The sequence below is a fragment of the Echinops telfairi genome, unplaced genomic scaffold (assembly GCF_000313985.2).
Source record: "Echinops telfairi isolate 266 unplaced genomic scaffold, ASM31398v2 ScPeMD7_3;HRSCAF=10, whole genome shotgun sequence".
Classification (NCBI taxonomy): Eukaryota; Metazoa; Chordata; class Mammalia; order Afrosoricida; family Tenrecidae; genus Echinops; species Echinops telfairi.
The window spans coordinates 34,194,198-34,215,698 of record NW_022103899.1 but is presented as its reverse complement, the minus strand read 5'-3'; the positions used below and the strand labels follow the sequence as shown (position 1 = coordinate 34,215,698).

General features: G+C 46.2%; 1 protein-coding gene across 1 annotated transcript in view; it reads left to right on the top strand.

Moving 5' to 3' along the window:
* PLEKHM3 (pleckstrin homology domain containing M3) overlaps positions 1-21,501 on the top strand; it is a 171,949-nt gene that overhangs the window by 86,513 nt on the left and 63,935 nt on the right. Inside the window, exon 5 of the mRNA XM_004701570.2 lies at positions 4,400-4,463. Within this exon, the coding sequence (XP_004701627.1) occupies positions 4,400-4,463 (64 nt within the window). The remainder of the gene's footprint in view (positions 1-4,399; positions 4,464-21,501) is intronic.

The window sequence follows — 21,501 nt, the reverse complement described above, 5'->3', positions numbered from 1 at the left end:
TCTCCACATGACTCCTTCAGCTCCAGGGCTCTAGGGTAGCTCCATGTGTCTTGTCAGCAAACATGTCTCGCAGGGAGTGAGTGTGTGTCCCATCTCCAGCAAGCTATTTATCTCCTTAGCACCTCCAAATGAGACCATCAAGCTGTGACTTGACTTAAACTCCACTCCTTCACTTTTAAATCTCAAGTTGACAACAGATTATGTAACTGCCACAGTTATGCACTCAACACTTACATATTGCCATGGAATGTGTGCTAAGGTTCTGAAAATCTTGTCTCTGTGACCATAGTAAGCTGAGTCACCAAGGTCATTGGACTGAGCTTCATTTGCCTTCAACCCATGGGCTGTTCACATTTTCCTTGGGAAAATCCAAATAGTCATTCTTTTGTTTTTTTAATGGCCACATGAGCTATAAAATTAATGCTGAAGTGACTGTGTTAAGGGGAAGCAAAGTTTGCCTCTAGACATGAACAGCTCTGAATGGCTGAGAATTCATATCTGCATCTTCTTCAGGGTTCCGCCTTTCTCTCTAGTCCAGGCATGGGGAACCTTTGCTTTGCAAAAGGCCATTTGGAAATTTATAACAATGCTCAGGCCATGTGGTCAAGCATCCCACCCCTAATGTGACGGTAGAGGAGCACTGGTAGCATAGTGGTTATGCATTGGGTTTCTAACCTCAAGGTCAGCAGTTCAGAACCACCAGCAGTGGGAGAAAGACAAGGCTTTCTACTCCTAGAAAGAGATACAGTCTTGGAAACCCATAGGGGTGGTTGTGCTCTATCCTATCGAGTGGCTATGACTCTGATTTAACTTGCTGGCGGTGAGTTTAGAGTTTAATGCGATGACTAGAACTGCTTCTCTTTAGGGAGGCATGTGATGTTAGCTGTTATTGGTGATTTCTTGGGCCTTATCCAGCCTGCTAGCCAGATGTTACCCACCCCTGCTCTAGTCAGATTAATGCATCCTGAACTTGCCTTGCACCTCCAGGCTCTCCATAACCCTCTACAAACTTAAAGCAGCAGTTCTCAACCTGTGGGTCACAACCCCTTTGGGGGTCGAATGACCCTTTCACAGGGTTCACCCGATTTATAACAGTAGCAAAATTACAATTATGGAATAGCAAAAAAAATGAAATTATGATTGGGGGTCACCACAACATGAGAAACTGTATTAAAGGGTTGCGGCATTAGGAAGGTTGAAAGCCACTGGCTTGAGGGGAGCTGGCTTTTGGAAACCTCCATTTGTTCTCTCCACCTCCTAAAGGTCTCTTGTCAGACAGACCAACTCGCAGGACCTAAGCCACAGCAGGGTCACGCAGACAGGAAGTTGCCATGGTCCAAACTCCCTGGGCCCGGCGTTACTTACCCTGTGGATGGTCTGCCTAAAGAAAGTATTCTGAGAAAGTCTTTGAAAGCCAGATGCATTCACTACACAGGCAGAGAGAATGGTGAATACTCTCCATAGGAGAAGCCAGCCTTTACTCATCTGACTTTGCCTTCAAAACCCTTAACCTCCAATAAGCAGAAGGTCATGTCCTTATCTCCAAATAGCTGGGGCAGGTAGGGGAGCAGGGTGTCACTACTTTTTTATGTTATTTACATTAAAAAGCAACACTATTTTTCTGCCTAATAGTCTTCCTTCAAGACATGTATCTTCATATATTTTTATGTGCTACAACTTGCAGCCTTAGGGGAGAATACAAACTGATTGACATTATCTCCCTTAGAAGTCTCTGTTCTTTATGGCCACCACTAACTCTCCCGGACACAACATCTTCTCCAGACACAATAAGCTCAACATCTTTATCTTTTCTGTATATATTCCATTTTCCAGTTCCTTGTGTCTGTTATGACTGGCTTCAAATAAATTATAGTACTAGACCCTGAAAAGTGATAGTGGGGAGAAAGGAGATAAGGGGCTTCTGGGGGGATTTGGAATTTCACATGTCTTCTAAATGCAGAGGGAAAAATAAACACCTGCGAAATATATTCAGGCACATGGAAATATAAAGTAAAAGCCAGCTAACTTTAGTGCATACATAAGGTTTAGAGAGAATGGCAACCAGAGTTGGTTAGTTCTTAGTTATCATGAGAAAGAGAAGAACGAAGTGTTTGCAAGCAAGAAGAAGCCAGCTGACTAAGGGGAAAGTGAAAATGCTCCTTGCTGTTCACTAATGCATCCGTCGCCATCACTTAGCACAAGGTCTGACTTAGTGTATAATACGTTTTTCTTGCAAATGAGGTGGGGTTTACATTTCAGATCACCAAGTTTACATTCAACAATTTAAACTACTAATCACCCCCCCCCCCCATAGAGGCCTGACTTATTTTAAGTGCACAATAAGTGTTTGCTCCTTGGACAGACTGGCTGATGGGGTGTAGCATTCCCAGTAAGAGTATGCCAGGTGGTATTTGTAAGTCATTCCTATATCCTGTATAACCCCTGGTCATAGAAGTTGTAGAGTTTTAGAGTAAAAACAACTTGTAGTAAAATATTATAACTATGCTTATCCTACTTTCCAGTTAAGGTTCAAAATAGAGTGTATTTTGGAGGATTCCTTTATGGAGGAAGCTCTTTACCCAATCGGTTCATTGTTCTCTCTTCAGTGGTCTGATAGCGTGCCCAGCACACCAGTTGACTAGTAGTCATCAAGCTAATGCCGACTCCTGGTCGCCCTGCATTAGTCCAAATAGAACTATGCTCCACAGGGTTTTCTATGGCTCAGTCTTTTCAGAAGTAGATATCCAGGCCTTTGTTTCTAAGGCATCTAGGCATGTTTTCGAACCTCCAACCTTTTCATTAGCAGCTGAGCCTGCTAGCAGTTTTGCCACCCTGGTTCTGACCCACAGGATGTGTTTAATCAATATTGGATGGATAGACAGATGCATGAATGAATGGACAGTAGGAAGGATGAATACTTTTCTCTCTAGGATTTGACAAGCAATGCAGGCTTTATTGAAAGATGAAATAAAGAATTTCTGAATGAGCTAGATGGTAGGCCAGTGGTTCTAGATTTTGGCTGCTCTAGATACTAGGAATGTTTTTATTTTGTTTTGTTTAACACTGATTTCTGGGGTCGACTCATGTAACATGTCCTGCTCTTTTCTGAGCTCTCCCAAGTGATTCTTGTAGCTAGGACTGGGTTCCATCACCTTCAGCCATCGGGGGTTGTGCCGTCATGATTAGTTGTGTCTCTCCCTCACTTATTGTACACTCCATGAGTTTAGATACCGGGACTGCCCTAGTCACCGATGTCGTCCTAGTGCCTGGCACAATGCTGGTCAGGCAGTAGACAGAAACAAATGGGAACAGAATAGATAGGTAGTTTCTTTCATTTAGAAAGAAGAAAATTACACAGTATACAAGAAAATTGCGTAGTACACCTGGGACAAAGAGGGAAAATGCCCCAAACTGATTGCCATCGGGTCAATGCTGACTCAGGTTGACGGGAATAGAAAGCCCAGTCTTTCTCCCCCAGAGCTGCTGGTTGGTTTCAAACTGCTGACCCATGAGGATCACAGCCCAGCTCATAACCACTACACCACCAGGGCTCTAGCACCATGAATTTCATTTTGTTTTAGGGGGCTGGGGGTAGCATTGTCTAATCACCTAGACTGTGGTACCTGTCTGCTTATCTGTCATCCATTGCATTGAATTCCAACTCACAGGGAACCTATAGGACCAAGTAGAACTGCCCTATAGGATTTCACCGCCACAAATCTTCACTGAAGCAGGCTGACTGTACATCTTTCTTCTGAGTCACTGATGGGTTCAACCACTGATCTTAGGGCTAGCAGCTGTGCCACTAGAGCTGCTTCTTACTCATAAGCCATTGGTTGGTTGGTTGATTTGGTGTGGTTTTTCTTGTGTACTTGCTGTCTTCTGTCCAGATGGTGTAGATAGTAGCCCAAGGTATTGGACTTTGTTGGGTCATTCCAATTTAAAGTAGTTTGTACCCTTATTCCCATCTGTACGTAGATCCCCAAAGTTTTCCTCACTGTATGTGTAAGAGGATGGCTCCATAACGTGATATTCAGTACTGCCCCTAGAAAGAATCATAAGCCCCTCTAGAAGATACACAGGATGCCACTCCAATTTATTTTCTCAACTTCAAAATCTACTAGCTAAGGTAAGTTAACAGATACTCTGAGCATTTCAGGATACATTGGAAATCCATGATCAAACTTCTCCTCCTATCTTAGTGTCTGTGATGAGCAGAAAAATATCTAAGAAAGGGGTACTATTACAAGTTTCCAAAAGATTGTGTGGAGGAAGGGGTATTGATGGGGATGGAAGAGAGCAAGGAGAAGGGATTTTTGAATGAAACTTAGAATATTTTCAGCAAAAGTGTATTTTGTGGTAGCACTACATTCACATGTGTATTTGCCCTTGTTTTCAGAATTTTTCCCCGAGAATACCTCCTGCAACAGATCCACCTCTATTCCCTTGCTGACCTCCAGCAGGTAAGCACTTGGAAGGGCCGTTTCATTTCTGTTTTCTCCCCAAAGAAGTCTCCCTATTGATTTTGTTCAGGGGATCTGAAGTTTGCCATCTTTGCAATGGTGTTCCCCACAAGCCCAGATGCTCCATTAATTTCCATTTGGAATGAAAAACAAATTTGTTTAAGAAGATATTATAGGCCAATGACAAGTGCTGTGCACTTTACATTGCAGTAAAATCATTCAACTGCTGTGAGAAACAGCTTGGCAGTCCCTCACCGAGTGAAACACAGAATTTACCAGCTGCCCCGGCAGAGCCACATCTAGGAATATACTCAAGAGAAATGAAAATGTAAGCCCATGCAGGAATGTGTACAGAAACTTCATAGCGATGTTGTTAAGAAAATCTCAAAAAGTAGGAGAAACCCAAATGTGTATCAGCTGGACAAATTGTGCCCATTCAGTAAAGTAGTATTTGGCCATAAGAAGGAATAAGTACCAAAGAATGACGCAGCATGGACGAACCTTGAAAACCTCATGCTGAGTGACTAAATGCTGTATATTGTACAACAAGTGTACTCATGTAAAATACCCAAAGCAGACCAATTCATAGAGACAGTAAGGAAATGAGGGATTACCTGACCTGAGGAATCAGAAGCGACTGCTAATGAGCACAGGGCTTATTTGTGGAGTGATACAAATGTTACCGTTAGGTAGTAGGGATATTTGCACAACTTTATGAATATACTGAAAACCACTGCATTGTCCATTTTAAAAGAGAATCTTAGGCAGCGTGGATTATATCTCATTATAAACATTTCATTGCCATATATATGGCAATGAACCGATTTAAACCTTGTGATTTGTGTTTAAGTCAAACAGTTGGATGACTTGAAGCTTTAGTAAAACATAACAGCATATAGAAGTTAAAAAAAAACAACCCACCTTTTTATACTTTTCAGTAGTGTGTGCCCTTTAAATGATTAACCAAGTTAGCAGTTGGGAATAAAATTGTTGTCTCTTCAGCCCCAAGTTCTGAATGTATTAAGCTTTGGTTAATCATTTAAACCAACAGCGCACTCCCCAAAGAGCTGTAAGACACTAAACAAAACGCTACTTTCCTCTCTAAATAGCTATTAGCAGCTCTTTCAGGACTCAGTTTTAAACAATAATCTTGTTAACTTTCAGAGCATCTCAAACCAAGGTGCTTCTGTTCTCTTGTTGGCTGTTTATCCCAAAGAAAATGAGGTCACCTTAATTGTGTCCAGGCCTTAACATCCTTCCACAATTCAATCATTTTAAGGTGTTTTTCTTACTTAGAAACTTAAGACTTTTGAGCTCTCCTGGCCCCCACCCCCCAGAGGTAGGAAAGTTATTTAGAATGGCAGAAATCATCCTGGGGAGTTTATTTAGAGAGGTCTGAGAGAATACCAATTTTAATTTTCACCTGGGTGTCAGGTTTAAACCTATTTGCACTTCTCAGCAGTCCTAACCCCTCCAGCCCTCTCTCCTGGGCCTTTTGCCTCAGAATCGAACAGTGGGATCTGCTGGCTCCACTGGGGAGGGGAATATTCTTAATTCCGATTTTCAAATAGTGTTCAAGGGAAAGACACAGGTAAAACCTCCACTCTGCATTCATCTGTTGGCTAGGACTCTTCCTGGTCATAATATCTGAGGACCCAGACACTCATTTGCAAAGTATCCTGAAAGGTTCATGCGGTCCCTGTAAAGGTGGTTTAAAATAGAATGGGTGGGCTCCACTGTGAATTCTCTTTGAGGATACCTTTCAAAAACGAGTTTTGATTCCAGATGAAGAGAAAGAATCAGAGTAATTCCATATTCATTTTGGGGTGTCAAAGTTGTTCCTCCAGTGGCCTAATAAAGCCTGCTTTTGAAAGCTTCCTATACCCTGCTGTCTCCCTCCCCCACCTCCGGACACACACTTTTTCTTTCTCCCCCCCGCCCACCCCCTCTCCTTGTAGTAATCAAACCACACATGCACCGCAGCAGCTTCCTTGAAGCTGTGGCAGCAGTATTCTTGGTGGGCCAGACCATTAGCCCCTGGAGCCCCATAAGCAGCTTAATCAGTTTTCAGCCTGGGTCGTAAAGTGATAAAGGCAGTCAACAGCTTATCAAACTCCCCAGGGCGGGGCTGCCTAGCTGTGCATCCATTTACTTCACAGCTCACTCCAACCTGGCTCTTTGTGCCTGCCTTTCAGAGCCCCAAACTTATCATATTGAGAGGAAGTTTAATTCAATTATGTTTTTACCAGAGGTGGGTTAAATTGGATTTAGCCTTTGATCTGGCTGTATCTCAGCTTTGGGTACATCTTCTCTCAGATTCTGAGTAAATTTGAAGCACATCTCCTGCATTTGCCAATATATAAGACAGTGGTTCTCAACCTTCCTAATGTCTCGGCCGTTTAATATGGTTCCTCATGTTGTGGTGACACCCCTCCCACCACCATAAAATTATTTTCGTTGCTACTTCATCACTGTCATTTTGCTGCTGTTATGAATCGGGCAACCCCTGTGAAAGGGTCATTCGACCCACAGGTTGAGAACCGCTGATATAAGGCAGAGGAACCCAGGGAAGTAGCAAAATCTATGGATTACCATGTTGTAGGAAAGCATGTTCATGGTACCAGCAAAGTCCGGCTTTCCTAACTGACCCAACCCCCAACCCATGGTGGTCTCAGCGCTGTTTTCCCCCCTGCCTTCATCCTCCAAGCTTGTGCCCCCGTCATTGGCGGGTTCAGAGCACATTCTTTTCCTTATGCTGAATTCTCTACCACTCTCCCAAGAGAGCACTCTCTATAAAAGCAGGCCTTTCTCTCACATAACATAACTACAGAAAAATGAATTTCAGTTGACAGGATTTTCAGATCAACTAAAACAAGTAAATGAAGAGTTGTAAGTTCTGATTACCGGCAACACAGGTACCTTCCATCATGGCGCAGGTATCTTTCTACAGTCTTCTCTGGTGTGAGCTTGATTTTCCCCATTAGCTTTTATTTAGGAAAAAAATAAGACATAGTTTTCCCTTAAAAAAAAAAACACTTAATAAACAAGTGAACAAAGGGGGATTATAAGTTAATGCTATATAACTTAAAGTTATAGCACACAAAATAAATATTATACTGTATAGATGCTAAAGGGGTTTGGGTACAGAAAATTTTGCACTTTCTTGTCTCTCTGGTTTCTCTATTAGAAGAAACGCTTGGTCATGTTTTAGCAGGTAGATTCAATTCACCAATTTGGCCGAAGCTTCCAGTACTTGGAGACCCTCTGTCCCCAGGGCATGCCGCACCATACCTCTCCTATGCCCAGTCCTCAAGCCCCAACCCTCCCTTACTTGGCCTTGCTACCAGGGCAGGAAGAGCCTCACTGCCCCGGAGTCAGTGCTCACTCATAGCTAACTCTCTCTGCCGGGGTGGAACTAACTGCCCTGGTGAGTGTCTGAGACTGTAGTCTGTACAGGAGCAGAAAGCCCCGTTTTTCTCCCAGGGAGCAGCTGGCAGTTTCCAATTGCTGATCTTGCTGTTAGCAGCCTGATACGTAAGCACTACGCTACCAGGCCAGGAAGAGCGAGTACTCCGCTCTGTCTTGTTACAACTACCTTTTGCCCTGTGACACGTGTGACAAACCGTCTTCCTATGCACATTTGCCTCTTTGATGCAGATAAGAAGGTTCCAGACGTTACCCGTTAGAGTACATTAGTATACTTAGTTAATACTCAAGAGTTCCTCGTTGCTCTTATGGTGCAAATCAGAAGCCTGGTTTAATGTGTCATTCTTGGGCCAGGTAAGTGATAGGAGAATTCTTCTAAAGTTCCTTTTGCTGAAAGAACAGGTCAGATTGGACTTCTAAATGTTGGCTACCTGTGCTCTTGTGACAAAACCTAAGATGTATATTAATGACTAGCCTTTCTGGTGTTACTCACCTTTGGGGTATATGTAAGTTAAGCATTGAATGATTCTATTTGTACATGATCCATGAGAACGGATACTGGGTGATCCCAAGGGTGAGGCTGTTGATTTGAGTAGCCCCTCCTCTCACAGCCTCTGCCTCTCACCACCCCACTCCCACCCCCAAGTGGGACAATTCAAGGACCTGGTTTCCTCATTAGTCCCTGCCACGGGACCTATATTTTCAACTGGACCCTACCTTTGTCTCAGCCCATTTAAATCCCAGTTAAAATGAAACATGAGTGGGGCTTTCCAAAAGTTCACTAAAAAATAGGAGTGAAAAGATAATAGATTCTTTTTCCCCACCAACTCTTTGAGAAGAATAAATGCTTATATGGACGTAAATGCATTTGTCTTACTAACAATCTGGAAATACAACATGATCTTTGATGGAGAGGGAGATTTCAGCAAATACATTTTAATGAGAGGAGAAAAAAATCGAGAAGTCTGGAATTTAGAATAGTTACTTCGAGAGATGTGAAGTGGGAAGCGTGCCCGAGGGGAGGGCCCCCAGCACTCAGAGCCAGGAAGAGAGAGGAGTAACCGAAGGCGGGCCACATTGCCAGCTGCCTGGGACCCGGCGGACTGTTTGTTTCATATTAAAGCAACAAACACTTCTACTAAGCAACTGACGTGACCCACGGGACAAAGCCAGTAAAGGTTTGATGAAAGATTGGACGGATGGATGGATGAATACATACACAAACCATACCTCACCAGCTCTCTGTCCTCCCTCCCCAAGAAAAGCAAACGAATTACTTTAATGTTCACCTCTTAAACACAACAAAATGAGAAATGTCGATCTGGATGATAAGGATTCTAAAACCAAATAAAAACCCCTACTTTTTAGATGTCCTGCAGACTTTCTGATCGCTCGCTAGACATTCCGGAACCACTGACTCTTCAGCTCAGCTTTTTTGCCAAACCTCAAGCCCTTGAGGATTGTCAACTGGGTGACCTCCATATGTGTTGCGCATGGCCCCGAGAGAAGTGACGGTGGTCCCACCTTGCAGGTGTTTGAGTTAGTGTACGCAATCAATCACCAGAAAGCAAGAGGTAAGGCATTTTGAGGCCACTTTTCAAATACATACTTCGCTGAATTCTTCCTCAAGCAAGAAATGCGTTTTGTGCCTGGCCCTGCCCCACCAAGCAAACACACAATCCACCTATGTTATTTTCTGTGGGCGCTAGTCACAAAGGCAGCAGACAAAGGCCGAACCAAAGTGGGCACCCAGCGCAGCTGCCCTTTAACCGAAGAAGTAGCAGGTGATGACCTTTATTCACACAGAGGTTGACGTCTTTGAATCCTCAGCCCACAGGAACAGAGCGCCTCGGTGCCCGCAGCCAAGTCACTGGTCCCCAAGCTCAGGAGCCCAAGGAACTTGTATTCATAGCCTCTCAGCACCCCTGATCCCCACATCATTGTCCACCCCGGCTTTAGCGGGCAGGATAACTAATTAGGAGCATTCAGATTTAACAAGCTGAAAAACAAAGCATGACAGCTCGCCTGTGTTGCCCCCGGCCGGGGCCTGCGTCTGCGGCGGCCACTGCTGCCTTCAGCAATCCCCGAGCATAATCTGGGACCAGCGGGAGCGAGCCACCATTGAAACGCCACTAAATCTCCGTTCGGTGCTTTAGCCAAGGTGGGTCCAACCGGTTACCGAGTCAGGAAAGACACCTCCACGTCATTTGAGGAGGAAACTGTGCCTCGTAAATGTGCGGATTTTTAAAGAGAGTGTGAGTGTTTGCCTCACAGAGTTTTCAGAGCAGGAAATGAATGTTAGTCTTCAAAGGACTGGCCGATTGGCAGCAGAACAAGTGGGAGAGCCGCTGTTTCTCAAGATAGCAGATATATATTGTTGTTGTTAGGTGCCGGCGAGTCAGCTCCAATTTAGTGACCTGTGTGCAAACACTGCCCGGTCCTGTACCAGTCTCACATTTGTCATTAGGTGTGAGCCTGTTGATTGTGACTGCCACTGTGCCGGTCCAGCTCGTGGGGCTTCTTACGCTTTGTTGCTGTGCCCAAATGGTGTCCTTTATCAGGCTCTCTCCTGCCAGCACATCCAAAGTAGCTGAGATGAAGTCTCTCCTTGCTCACTTCGCAGGAGCGTGTGGCTGTATTTCGTCCACGATAGATGTATCTGTTCTTCTGGTGGTCCACAGTTCCATGGTACTTTCTTTTCTTTTTTAAACGTTTTTTTAGAAGCTCTTACATATATAATTACAATCTATAGTTCCATCAGATCAAGCATAGTTGTACAATTACTGCCCTCATCATCTTCCATACGTATTCTTTCTTCTTGAACACCTTGATGTCAGCGCCCCTTTAACCTTTCCCTCCTGCCCTCCCCCCAGTCCGGGGTTCTTTCCAGACTTGTTGCCAGCACCATAATTTAAATGCCCATTTCCCCCCTGTGGTCTCCCTAATTCACTGTCCAGCTCTCATGAACATACCATGGCTTGGGTCAGGCGCATCTTAATCCCCAAAGTGACATTCTTGCTCTTCAACATGACAGAGGTCTTGGGCAACAGATTTTCCCAAGGCACTACTACATTCTTTGATTTGTTGAGTGCTGCTTCCATGAGCATTGATGGTGGGTGCAAACAAACCGAAAATCTTGACAACGTGAAGCTCTTCTGTGTTTATCATGATTTGAGGATTTGGGTTTTCTTTACACTGAGCTGCAATCCATACTGAAAGCTGTCGTCGTTGGTCTTCATCAGGAAAGGCTTCAAGTCCTCTTTGCTTTCAGCAAGCAAGGTTGTATCATGTGTGTCTCACAGGCTGTTCCTGAGCCTTCCTGCACTCCTGAGGCTGTGTTCTTCTTCATCTGGTCCTGTTTCTCAGATTATTTGCTCCACAGACAGATTGAATAAGTATGATGAAAGGATACAACTCTTCCTGATTTTAAACCATGCAGAACCCCCTTGTTCTCTTTGAATGGCTGCCATTTGGTTCATGTACAGATTCCACGTGAGCTCAGTGAAGTGTTCTGGAATGCCCTTTATTTAGTGTAGCATGTCTCCAAGCTCAGTCCTTCAGGATGTTTTAAATCTGGGGTTAGATGGTGTGTGTGTGTGTGTGTGTCTGTGTCTGTGTGTGTGTGTGTCTGTGTCGGGGGAGTGGGGGGTGGAGAAGTTATAACTCCTGTGAAGTGTTTGGTGGCCATCAGGACTGGAGCCAGAGCTTCTGATCCCTCCCCAGAGGCAGTTAGCCTTCAGACTCTTGCTACTCCTGACGCTGGGTTTGTCTTGGTGGTGGTGGTGGTTTGGTGTTTGGGGGATGGCGCCAGGTGGCTGAGTGTTCTATAGTATCTGAGCACTAAGGTGACGCTGCAGATTGTTCTTTATGCAAGCTGGTTGGTTTCCGCCCAGAGAAAATATTTTTTGTTTGGCAGAGCCTGACACCAGACATGAATATACCCCAAACTTGGTCCACGGATGCATTAAAGGATTAGAGGATGCAGGCAGGGGTTTTGACCAAAAAAAAAAGAGGATCACTAAGGGCAACATTGAGAGCAGCGGTGAGTCCATGGTCAAATTCCCACCTTCCATCTAGTGGGCCAGGTTCCATGCTATCACCTGCTCGTTACTATGATGCTGAGCAGGTTTCTGCGTAGCTTACAGATGAAGACAGACTAGGAGGAAAGATCTGGTGATCTCCTTCTGAACAATCAGCGTGCAAAGACCCTGTGAGTTGCAATGGCCCCAGTCCCGTTGTGCATTGGGCCACCATGAGTCAGGGGCAGACTTGACAGCAACTGCCCACAGTAAGGGCAAACAGTGCTCTGTTTTACTGATCGGACAACCACCATGTCCTATGAGTGCTGGGCAGAGAGCCCTGAGGTCCAGCTGAGAAATGGTCCGTTGAGAGAAAGATGGCAGAAGCACCCCTGAGCCCCTCAAATGGAAACAGAATCATCGCATTGAGAGTCCCCACTACAGAACAGGAGGGTGCCCGTTCAAAATCACCTCCTGGCATCCTCTTTTTCTGGCCTCACGTCTACTCTGACTTCCGATGGTCTGCGTTTGGACCATTTTTTGGTGTGTGTGATAAGGGGGCTTGTTTGCTTTTGCTTCCCATTGGTTAAAAAAACGGAGGGAAAAGCAATCATCTTACTGACCAGGTGAGGCCTGTTTATTACAGACCACTTGGATGAAGAGGGTCGTTGTCGTTAGATACCACTGAGTGGGCTCCCACCCTTAGTGACCCTCTGTGGGACAGTGGAGGACTGCTGGTCCTGCGCCGTCCTCACAACTGCTCCTACGCTGCAGCCCAGGGTCGCGGCCACGGTGTCCATCCACCTCCTTGAGGGCTTCCTCTTTCCCTGCTCTTCTGTTCCAGCAAGCGTGATGTCCTCCAGGGACTGGCCTCTGCTGGCAACGTGTCCACCCATGCCTCTCAGGAGCACTCTGGCTGTCCTTTTGAGAGGTAGGGTGAGATTCATATGAATTTTACAGATGGTAGGGTTGGGCTGTCCCCTGCTTAGCCCCTCCACCTGCCACCATACACACAAATGTTTTTTGTCACTTGGAGCAGGCGGAAGAGGGTTTGACTCAAAGCGAACCCCTCATGTGATCCAAGACACACAGGTGCCCACCCCACTTGAGTTTATAAGGAATATTCTGAGTTTTTTATTGCTGTGTAACAAAATGCCTCAAAACTTAGTAACTTAAAATTACCCAGGACTTGACCCTCCTCGTTTCTATAGGACAGGAACGGGGTGGGGCAGTTCAGTTGAGTAGGTGCGGTGTGAGGGCTGTGCTGAGGGCCAGGGACGCTGTCTGGTAGAGCTACAGTCCTCTGAGAAAGCTGAGGGCTGGACGAGCTGCTTCCTAAGTGGGCACCTCCCCTAGCAGGCCCGTGGGTGCCGGCTGCACGGGCCAGCTTCTCCCCCCAGGAGCTCTCCACAGGCTGCGTAGCTGCCTCGTGGCATGGCGGCCAGCTTGTGAAAGGACCGAGAGTAGAAGAAGGCCGTCGAGGCTCTCTTGTTCTGACTCTACCTCAGAAGCAGGAACCTCTCACTTCGGCCACATTGTGTTTCTTTGAACTGAGTCGCTCAGTTCAGCCTTGGAGAGGAGGAGGCATGTCAAAAAAAAAAAAAATGTGTGTGGACATATTTTAAAACTGCCATATCCTGTAATGACAGCACCTAATATTTGCATATGGCTCTCTTGTAAAAAGCATCGTTCCCAAACAACTCTAGGAAGGTTGGGAGGCAGACCTGCCTGTCTTCTTTACCTACTTTATAGGCCAGAGTAACTAACAAAGTCTTAGAAAACTTAGTGAGCTAGCACAGTGATGCAACTTCTTTTAAGTGGCTGAGCCAAGACTGGAGCCCCGAGTTTCGAACTCCTTACCCAGTCTGTACCACAGGACTGTATGCATAAGAAAAACAGACATCGCTGGGATAATCTCAGGTTTGCCATTTTTATGTAATAGAGATGCCAAATAAAATAATGTTTTGTTCTGCTTTGCTCAATTAAAAAAAAATCTCAAGAGAAAAGAAATATAAAGCCAATGTACACATCTGCTTCCTGTGTACAACTTGGGAGACATCGATCGGGACACAGAAGCCCCCTGGCCACAGAAGATGCTCTCACTGGGGACTGCCTTGGTCCAGCAAAGTGCCTGCACACTGCTCCTTCACTTTTCTTCCATGGCCCCGGGGACCTGGAGCTCGCTCCAAAAGCAACTGGGACAGCAGGGCAGACCCTTCCACCTCGGGGAGAGGAAAGGGAGGGGAGCAGCACAGGGCATCCCAAAGCTGCTGGAAGGGCCAGGGGCAGGCCTCTTGTCACTCAGAAATCCGGTCTTCTTTCCCGTCATCCTGTGTACAGCAGAACAGCACACTGCCACCCCGCACCTTCCGCACAAGTGTTCCGCTGAGCAATTGCTGCAGTCCCTGTAGCAAGCCATCTTGTTGCGGGCCTTCCTTGTTAGGGCTTGCCCTCTACTTCACCAAGCATGAGGTCCTTCTCCAGGGACCGGCCTCTCCTGACAACGCCTCCCGAGAACATGAGACCAAGTCTCGGTGTCCTTGCTTCTAAGAAGCCTTCTGAGTGTACTCCTGCCAAGAGAGACTTGTGTTCTGTTGGTAGTCCATGGCACTTGGATTGTTCGTCACCAGTGCCGTCATTCAAATGCAGTGATTCTTCTTCCGTCGTTGTCTTTATTCAGTGTCTAACTTCCACATGCTTGTGAGGCGAGTGAAAAGACCATGACTTGGGTCAGGCACACCTCAGTCCTCAAAGTAACCGCCTTGCTTTTCAACACTCTGAGGGGATCTTGTGCCGCACATTTGCCCAGTTCAAGGTTTCATCTATAAAAGAAGAAAATTATAAATATCTATTAAGTACCAGACAAGAGTCAGGGACATAGTGATAGAAAAACCATAGTGACTACCCTCTTGGAATAAACTCTCTTCTAGTTCTGGATGGATCTGCCAAGCGCTCAGAGGGATGGCTAGCCAGCCCAGAGCACGTTCTGCAGGAGGGAACTCAGCCTTTCAGAGAAGCTTGTGCAAACTCAGGTACTGAAGGGGCCAGGCACATGGCACAGGTGCCTGAAGCAGACAGACTCAGGGTGACACTGCCGTGGTGACAAAGAGAGGACGTCCCCATCTGATGGGGGCAGCTCTTACTTAGTGGCCCCAGAGTTGTCTTCCCATCCCGTTTTCCAGCAGAAGCCGGAAATCCGTATTTTTATGTGAAATTTCTCAATATTTAAACACTCTCCAGGCCAAACAAAACACGGCCTCTTGGTTTGACCTCTGCTTTATAATAGAGAAGGCCTGCTTTTGTTCCGTCAAACTAATGAATGCTCAATTACGAGAAGGAACGTGGAGGGTAGCGCCAGATTGTGCCTCTCAAAGGGCTGCAGACCCCATCCCAAACCCTTGAGACACTAATTGACAGACTTGCATGGGCTGACAGCGGGGCTCTGAAAGTGGACACACAAGGAAACGGGCAAGCTATTCCAGGTCACTCCGCAAGGTCAGGGCAGCAATGCAAACATGCAGAAGGCCACAGACGAAGGTCATGTGGCAGCAAAGAAGCTCTAAAGATCGTCAAGCGGCTGGTTAATAAATCATATTCAAAACCTATGTCCTGAGCCCCTCTTTCTGGCCCCACTTTGTGAAGTGGAAAATGCAAAGCTTCAGGAATCAGAAACAAAGCAGGTTCTCAGAAGAGCAGCAAACAGGAGGGAAACTACCGGAGAGGTCCATCTCCTGCCTGCAGCCAAGGTCTCCAACCAGAGCGTGACACTAGACCTGGTGCATCCGGAGTGCCTGGGTGCGTCCCATAATAGGGCTGGGTGGTGTCCTAGGTAAGCCATGGCTTCCCACCTCTGAGTGCCACCTTATCTCATACTCACTAGGTGGCCTTGGACAAGTCACTTCTCTGTGCTGTAAGCACTTCATCTCCAAAGTAGGCACAGTGATTAGACTTATCTACCAAGCAGTTTTCCCGAGGTTAACCATTTGCTGTGGAGTCAGGTCTAAGTCATGGTGGCAGAAAAACACTGTGCTGGGTATGGTTTTCACTGGTTGATTTTTTTTTTTTAAGATCGTCAGGCTTTTCTTCCAAGAAACCACTGGGTGGACTCCAACCATCCCCTTTTGGGTGAGCCCCAGGGTCTGTTTCACCAGCGGAGAGCCACCGTGTGGAAAGCACTGCGAGTCCTTAGGAGGTGCCCATCACGCCATAGGAGCTGCAGCACTGGCAGTGCTCGGTGGGCTGTGGGCCTTGGTGTCATCCATGTTGCCAGGACACTCTTCTTTCCCCCAAGTGTTGACTGCAGCTGTGGGCACTACACCACAGCCAGGTGGTCACCACAGGGACAGCCCCTGCTATTTCCTAGTTTTGGGGCTTATGCAGGTATTCTAGATCACAGGAAGGGAGCAGCACCCTGAACCAACTTCCTCCTGCCTATAGGGCAGTCCTTGACCAGACCTCCCTGCTGTCCCACAAGGGAATTGCTCCTCAAGACCATCCCCCACCCCCTAGGGCATTCCGGCTTCCATGCTGTGGCCATCAAGCCTATTCTGACCCACGGACCCAGATGTCTTTTCCCCTGTGAAGCCACTAGTGGACGCAAACCCCCAAATGTCAGATGAGTTCCCAAGTGCTTATCCATTGTCACCCCAGGTGCCCCACCCCTGCGCTCCTGTCCACTCTCTAGAGGTGAATACATGAGGCAGGTATCACCTGGGGGGCTCTTCACCCTTCTTTGCTCTTGCTTCTGGGCTTGAACCAAGGGTTTGGCTTGCTTAAAAGAAAGAAAAACAACAAACAGACAGGCAGCTCCAGCATTGTGCCTTTGAAGAATGTCTACCCTGTTGTGCAGAGATAATGCCTCAGTTTCACCAAAAGCCATTTCTGGAGACTTCATAGAATCACAGCATACAGAAACTGATGGGGCCACACTGTGCAGCTGCAGAAGGGGAATGTTACCTGAATGGAGATCCTGGCGGAACCAGAGGAGTCATGTTCCTTTCCACCTGCAATTATAGTTTTACTAGCTTGTAAAGCACACACAGAATTCTCAGTCCATCTTGCCTTGCAGTAGGGGAGAAGCCCCATTGCTATGTAATTGGATTTCCACCTTCCTTTTGCATGAAGGTGCAGGAATCTGGACTGAAGGGTCTTTTAAGAATTAACTGATGTTGAATTGTGTTCACATTCCCCAGGCCTCCCCAAATTCATTAACCGAAAATGGAAACACAGCTTACCTCTGATGATAGGCTCATCCTTGTCCTTTCTCAGGGGAGGCCTGGTGGTGTAGTGGGTTACCAGTTGGGCTGCTAACCAGAAAGTCAGTGGTTCGAAACCACCCACAGTTCTGCAGGAGAAAGATGGCATTGCCTACTCCCATAAAAAAACCTAAACCCACAGGGGCAGTTCTCTTCTGCCCAGTAGGGTGGCTGTGAGTGAGGATCAGCTGAATGTCAGTGAGTTTTGATCATTTCTCTGCCCCTTTTCGTGGGTCTTTAACTTAACCGGGCTAACCCCGGTGTTAAAGATCTATGGCATTTTAAAATGGCAATCATGTTCGCTACATCCAACTTTGGACCGTGTCATTCTCTAGCTTCTCCTTTTGCCACTTTATTTCTTGGGTCCTAGATTTCCTCCGGTGTAACGTGAGAATTGTGAATTAGAGAGTTTTTACAGCCCCTCCTTGCCTAGGACCCTGGTTCCATGATTGTATGATCTCTGTCAAGACCAAAGCCACTGCCATCAAGTTGATTCCGACTCATCTAAAACTCCAATCTCACTGCCATCGAGTTGATTTTGACTCATAGCAACCCTGCTGGACAGGGTAGAGCTGGCCCTGTGGGTTTCCAAGACTTTACATCTTTACCAAAGCCATCATTCAGCAGTGGCTGGTGGGTTTGAATGCCGCAGACCTTTGGCTAACAGCCCACCGCTTACCTGAAAGGACCCAGCCTCTCCTTAGGGGAGGCTGCTCCACGCCTGCCTGCTGCAGGCTCAAGCTTTCCAGCCAATTGGCAGAAAGCGGGGAGGAGCCACGGACAGGAGTCAGACCTCCGGGTGCTGGCTCCGCCCCTCCGCTTCTGCTTGACCAATGCGAGATTTCCATTTGCCCAACGTCACCCTGGGTTTCAACTTTTTGTCATTAGCAGTTTTAAACAGTTTTACAAAAATGATCTGAAGGGTGGTTTTACAAACAGCAAGTTGACTGTACCGATTTTATATGCTCCTAAAAGACAGATCAAATGCCAATCCAGTAGCAGTCAGGAAAATACTTTACACACAAAAATTGGCCAATAAAAATTTGTGGGAAATAATACGCCAGTCTGGTGGGTTTCCCAGTAAAAGGGGGCAGGTTACGTGTCCTTGCTGGGTAGCGAGTGCAGCTCAGGAGCGCATGCCCAAGACTGAGTTCAGCAAGGGCCTGTGGGAACAGGACATTAAAGAAATGGCATGTCCCCTGGGCGGCCAGAGCCTGGTCTGAACTGACCAGCGGAAACCAGGGAAAGGGGTAAAGGTCAAGGGTGCAGAAAGAAAGCAGGAGGCGGCAATCCCAGGTAATAAAACTGCGGACTGGAGTTTCACCTTTTTGTCCCCTCTCTGCTAGGGAGGGAATGGGCCTCGTTGGCCCCAAGCAGAGGGAGCCAGAGTGCGCCTCAGCTGCTTCCCGGCATGATCTTGTGGAGGCAGGAGGCCGGCAACTTTCATGTTCTTCTCATTGCACCTAATCAAAGGAAAGGAGCCCTGGTGGCAGAGTGGGTTAAGCATTGGGCTGTTAACCACAAGGCCCAACGTTCTAACCCAAAGCTGTTGTGAGGGAGAAAGAAGAGGCGTCCTGCTCCTGTAAAGATTTACAGCCTCAGAAACTCACAGATAAGAGTTATTTCCACTCTGCCCTGTCTTGTCACGAAGAGTCAGAATCAGCTTGACGGCAGTGAGTTGTTAAAGGAATGAGTCCTTGGTTGTTAACAATGAGCCAACGTGTTCTCTGCCTACCCAGAAGCACCTCAGAAGAAAGGCTTGGCGATCTGTTTCCCAAAAATCAGCCACTGAAGCCCACATGGGGCACAGTTTCACTCTGACACACATGGGTCCCCATGAGCCTTGAGGACAACTTGGTGAGAGAGGCAGCCAAAAACCCCCATAGTCCAGGGTAACAACAATGGGTAATCACTGACCAAGTTGCATAACATCGCTGGCACTTAAAATCATTATGTAAAATGAGATGGTTGAACTAAAAAATTAAATTAGCCATGGCTATTTTTTGCTATGTGCACAAGAATGCTGGTTGTTTTTATCATTTAGTGTTTACTTTGGGCCACATTCTATGCTAAATATATAGGAACTATTTCTTTTAATCTCACTACAGCCTTCTGAGATAGGTACTATTGTTATATGCGAATATAATTTACAAATGAGATTAGCTGCCCAAAGTCATTCAGCTAGAGTAGAGGACCTGGGATTCAAACCCAAGCTGTGCTATTCTAGCACACTCCCTGGTTTTTGTTTTCTCCAACTTACTAGGAAATGTTAGCAAAAACTTTAAAGAATAACTAATACCCCATGTGTAATTGATACATTTGAATCGTGATATTGGCAAAGAATATTTATTATACTAAGCACTACCACAAAAACAAACAAATCTTTCTTGGAAGAAGTACAGTCAGAATGTTCCTTAGAAGGAAAGCAGGTGGGATGTTGACCAGAGCTTACAAGGACAGTACTATGGGAAAAATTCAAGTGTATGGATGGTTTTCTCATTTCAAAAAGAAGGTGAAATGTCAAGTGATGACAAACCTCTTTCTGGATGTCCGTCAACTTCCTGAACAGATGAAGATGTCAACAAAATTCATGCATTTGTGCTCGAAGACCAACCACAGACATTGAGATGGGGAAGTTATCTGGACTATCGTGGAGTTCAGTTCCGTGAACTTTAATAGAAGATTTGGGAATGAGAAGGTCTGCTGCAAAATTTGTGCCTCAGGTTCTGACTGACCAGGAAAAAGCTCCAAATGGACACCTGCCATGCTTTGAAAGAACAGCTCCGAAGTGGCCCAGACTTTTTTTACAAGGTCATTACTGATGACAAGACATGGTTCTATTCTTACAACCCTGAAAGCAAACATCAATCAAGCCAGTGAAGATGCCACCACCACCTCACCCCCAAAAAAGCTCACATGAATTCAAAGATCAAGATGATGTTCATTGTTTTTGTTTTTTAATGTGAGGGAGATAGTGCATTTGGAGTGCATTCCACCAGGTCAGACTGTTAATCAAGCTTTCTATTTAGGGGTTCTGAAAAGATTGCATAATAGTGTGAGACACAAAAAAAAGGCCTGATTTGTGGCAGATGGGAGAGTGATTTTGCCACCACGACAATGCATCTACTCATGCAGCCATCTCAGTGCACCAGCTTTGGGCCCCAAACAGCATGCCTCTCTTGCCCCACGCATTGTACTCACCTGACCTCACTCTGTGTGACCTCTTTTTGTTTCTGAGAATGAAGAGGGACATGAAATGACAACATAGAAGATGTGAATTTTTTTAAAAGGGAGGTGCTGTCAGCCATACATACAGATGAGTTTGAAAAATGTTTTCTAAGAATGGAATCACAGATATGACAAATGTATTAAGTGTAATGGGGCATACTTTGAAGGAGATATGGTTGTTTTGTAAAAAATTAAAATACATTGCTTTGGGAAAAAATCCTTTTTGGGGGGTACCCCTTTGTCGTGTGTGTGTGTGTGTGTGTGTGTGTGTGTGTGTGTGTGTGTGTGTATTTTCTTTAAAGGGGACGGGAAGTCAAATAAGTTTGAGAAACTATGAACCAGACAATCCAAGGATTATACTAATTGATAGTCGATGCTACCCTCTTGCTATGGGTTTCTGTTAGAATTTTCGAACATTGTCTCTCAGAGTGTTGGTGGCCCTGTGCCAGCACACAATTGTGTATTTCTATCAGTCTGATTCTGACTTCGAGGGGTGCTTCCCTCTCGCCTCCCTTCCTCTCTGCATGTGTGCATTTGCCAAGGTGGCTGCATGTATAGGTCGGCATCGCTGTGAGTGGTTTTCATTCCCACCTCCTCCCAGCGGTCCACTTTGCTCGGGCTCCTGCATGGCCCGAGTTCTGTGAGCACCCCTCGCACAGACTGGGAACAGCAAACCCACTCTTTTAAGGTAGCCATCGGCCTGAAGTCCCATTCAGCCACAGGAAGGCTGGACAGCTGAATCTCGGATGCAGCTGACACTTTAGGTGTGTGTATAATTTACCAAATTGTTGACCACTTGGCTCTTAGTCCATGGTTGCAAGAGGAATTAGTGGCCCTGCCCTGCACCCCCAGAACCCGGACAAAGAAGGGTGTTATTTGGCTCTATGCAGAGGCCTGCTGGCACTTGGTGTCAGAGGGGTAGCACAATGGTACATTTTGGCCACAAGGGGCCCAAATCGTTGTGGCATACATTGGCCAGGATATTAATCAGATCTGTGTTTAATTTAACACTGAGATAACAACCCCCCCACCTTTTCTTTTTTTTTTTTTACTTCCAACTGGCTGCTGCTTTCTCTGCCTCCCTGGAACCAGACATTTAGCCAGGAGTTA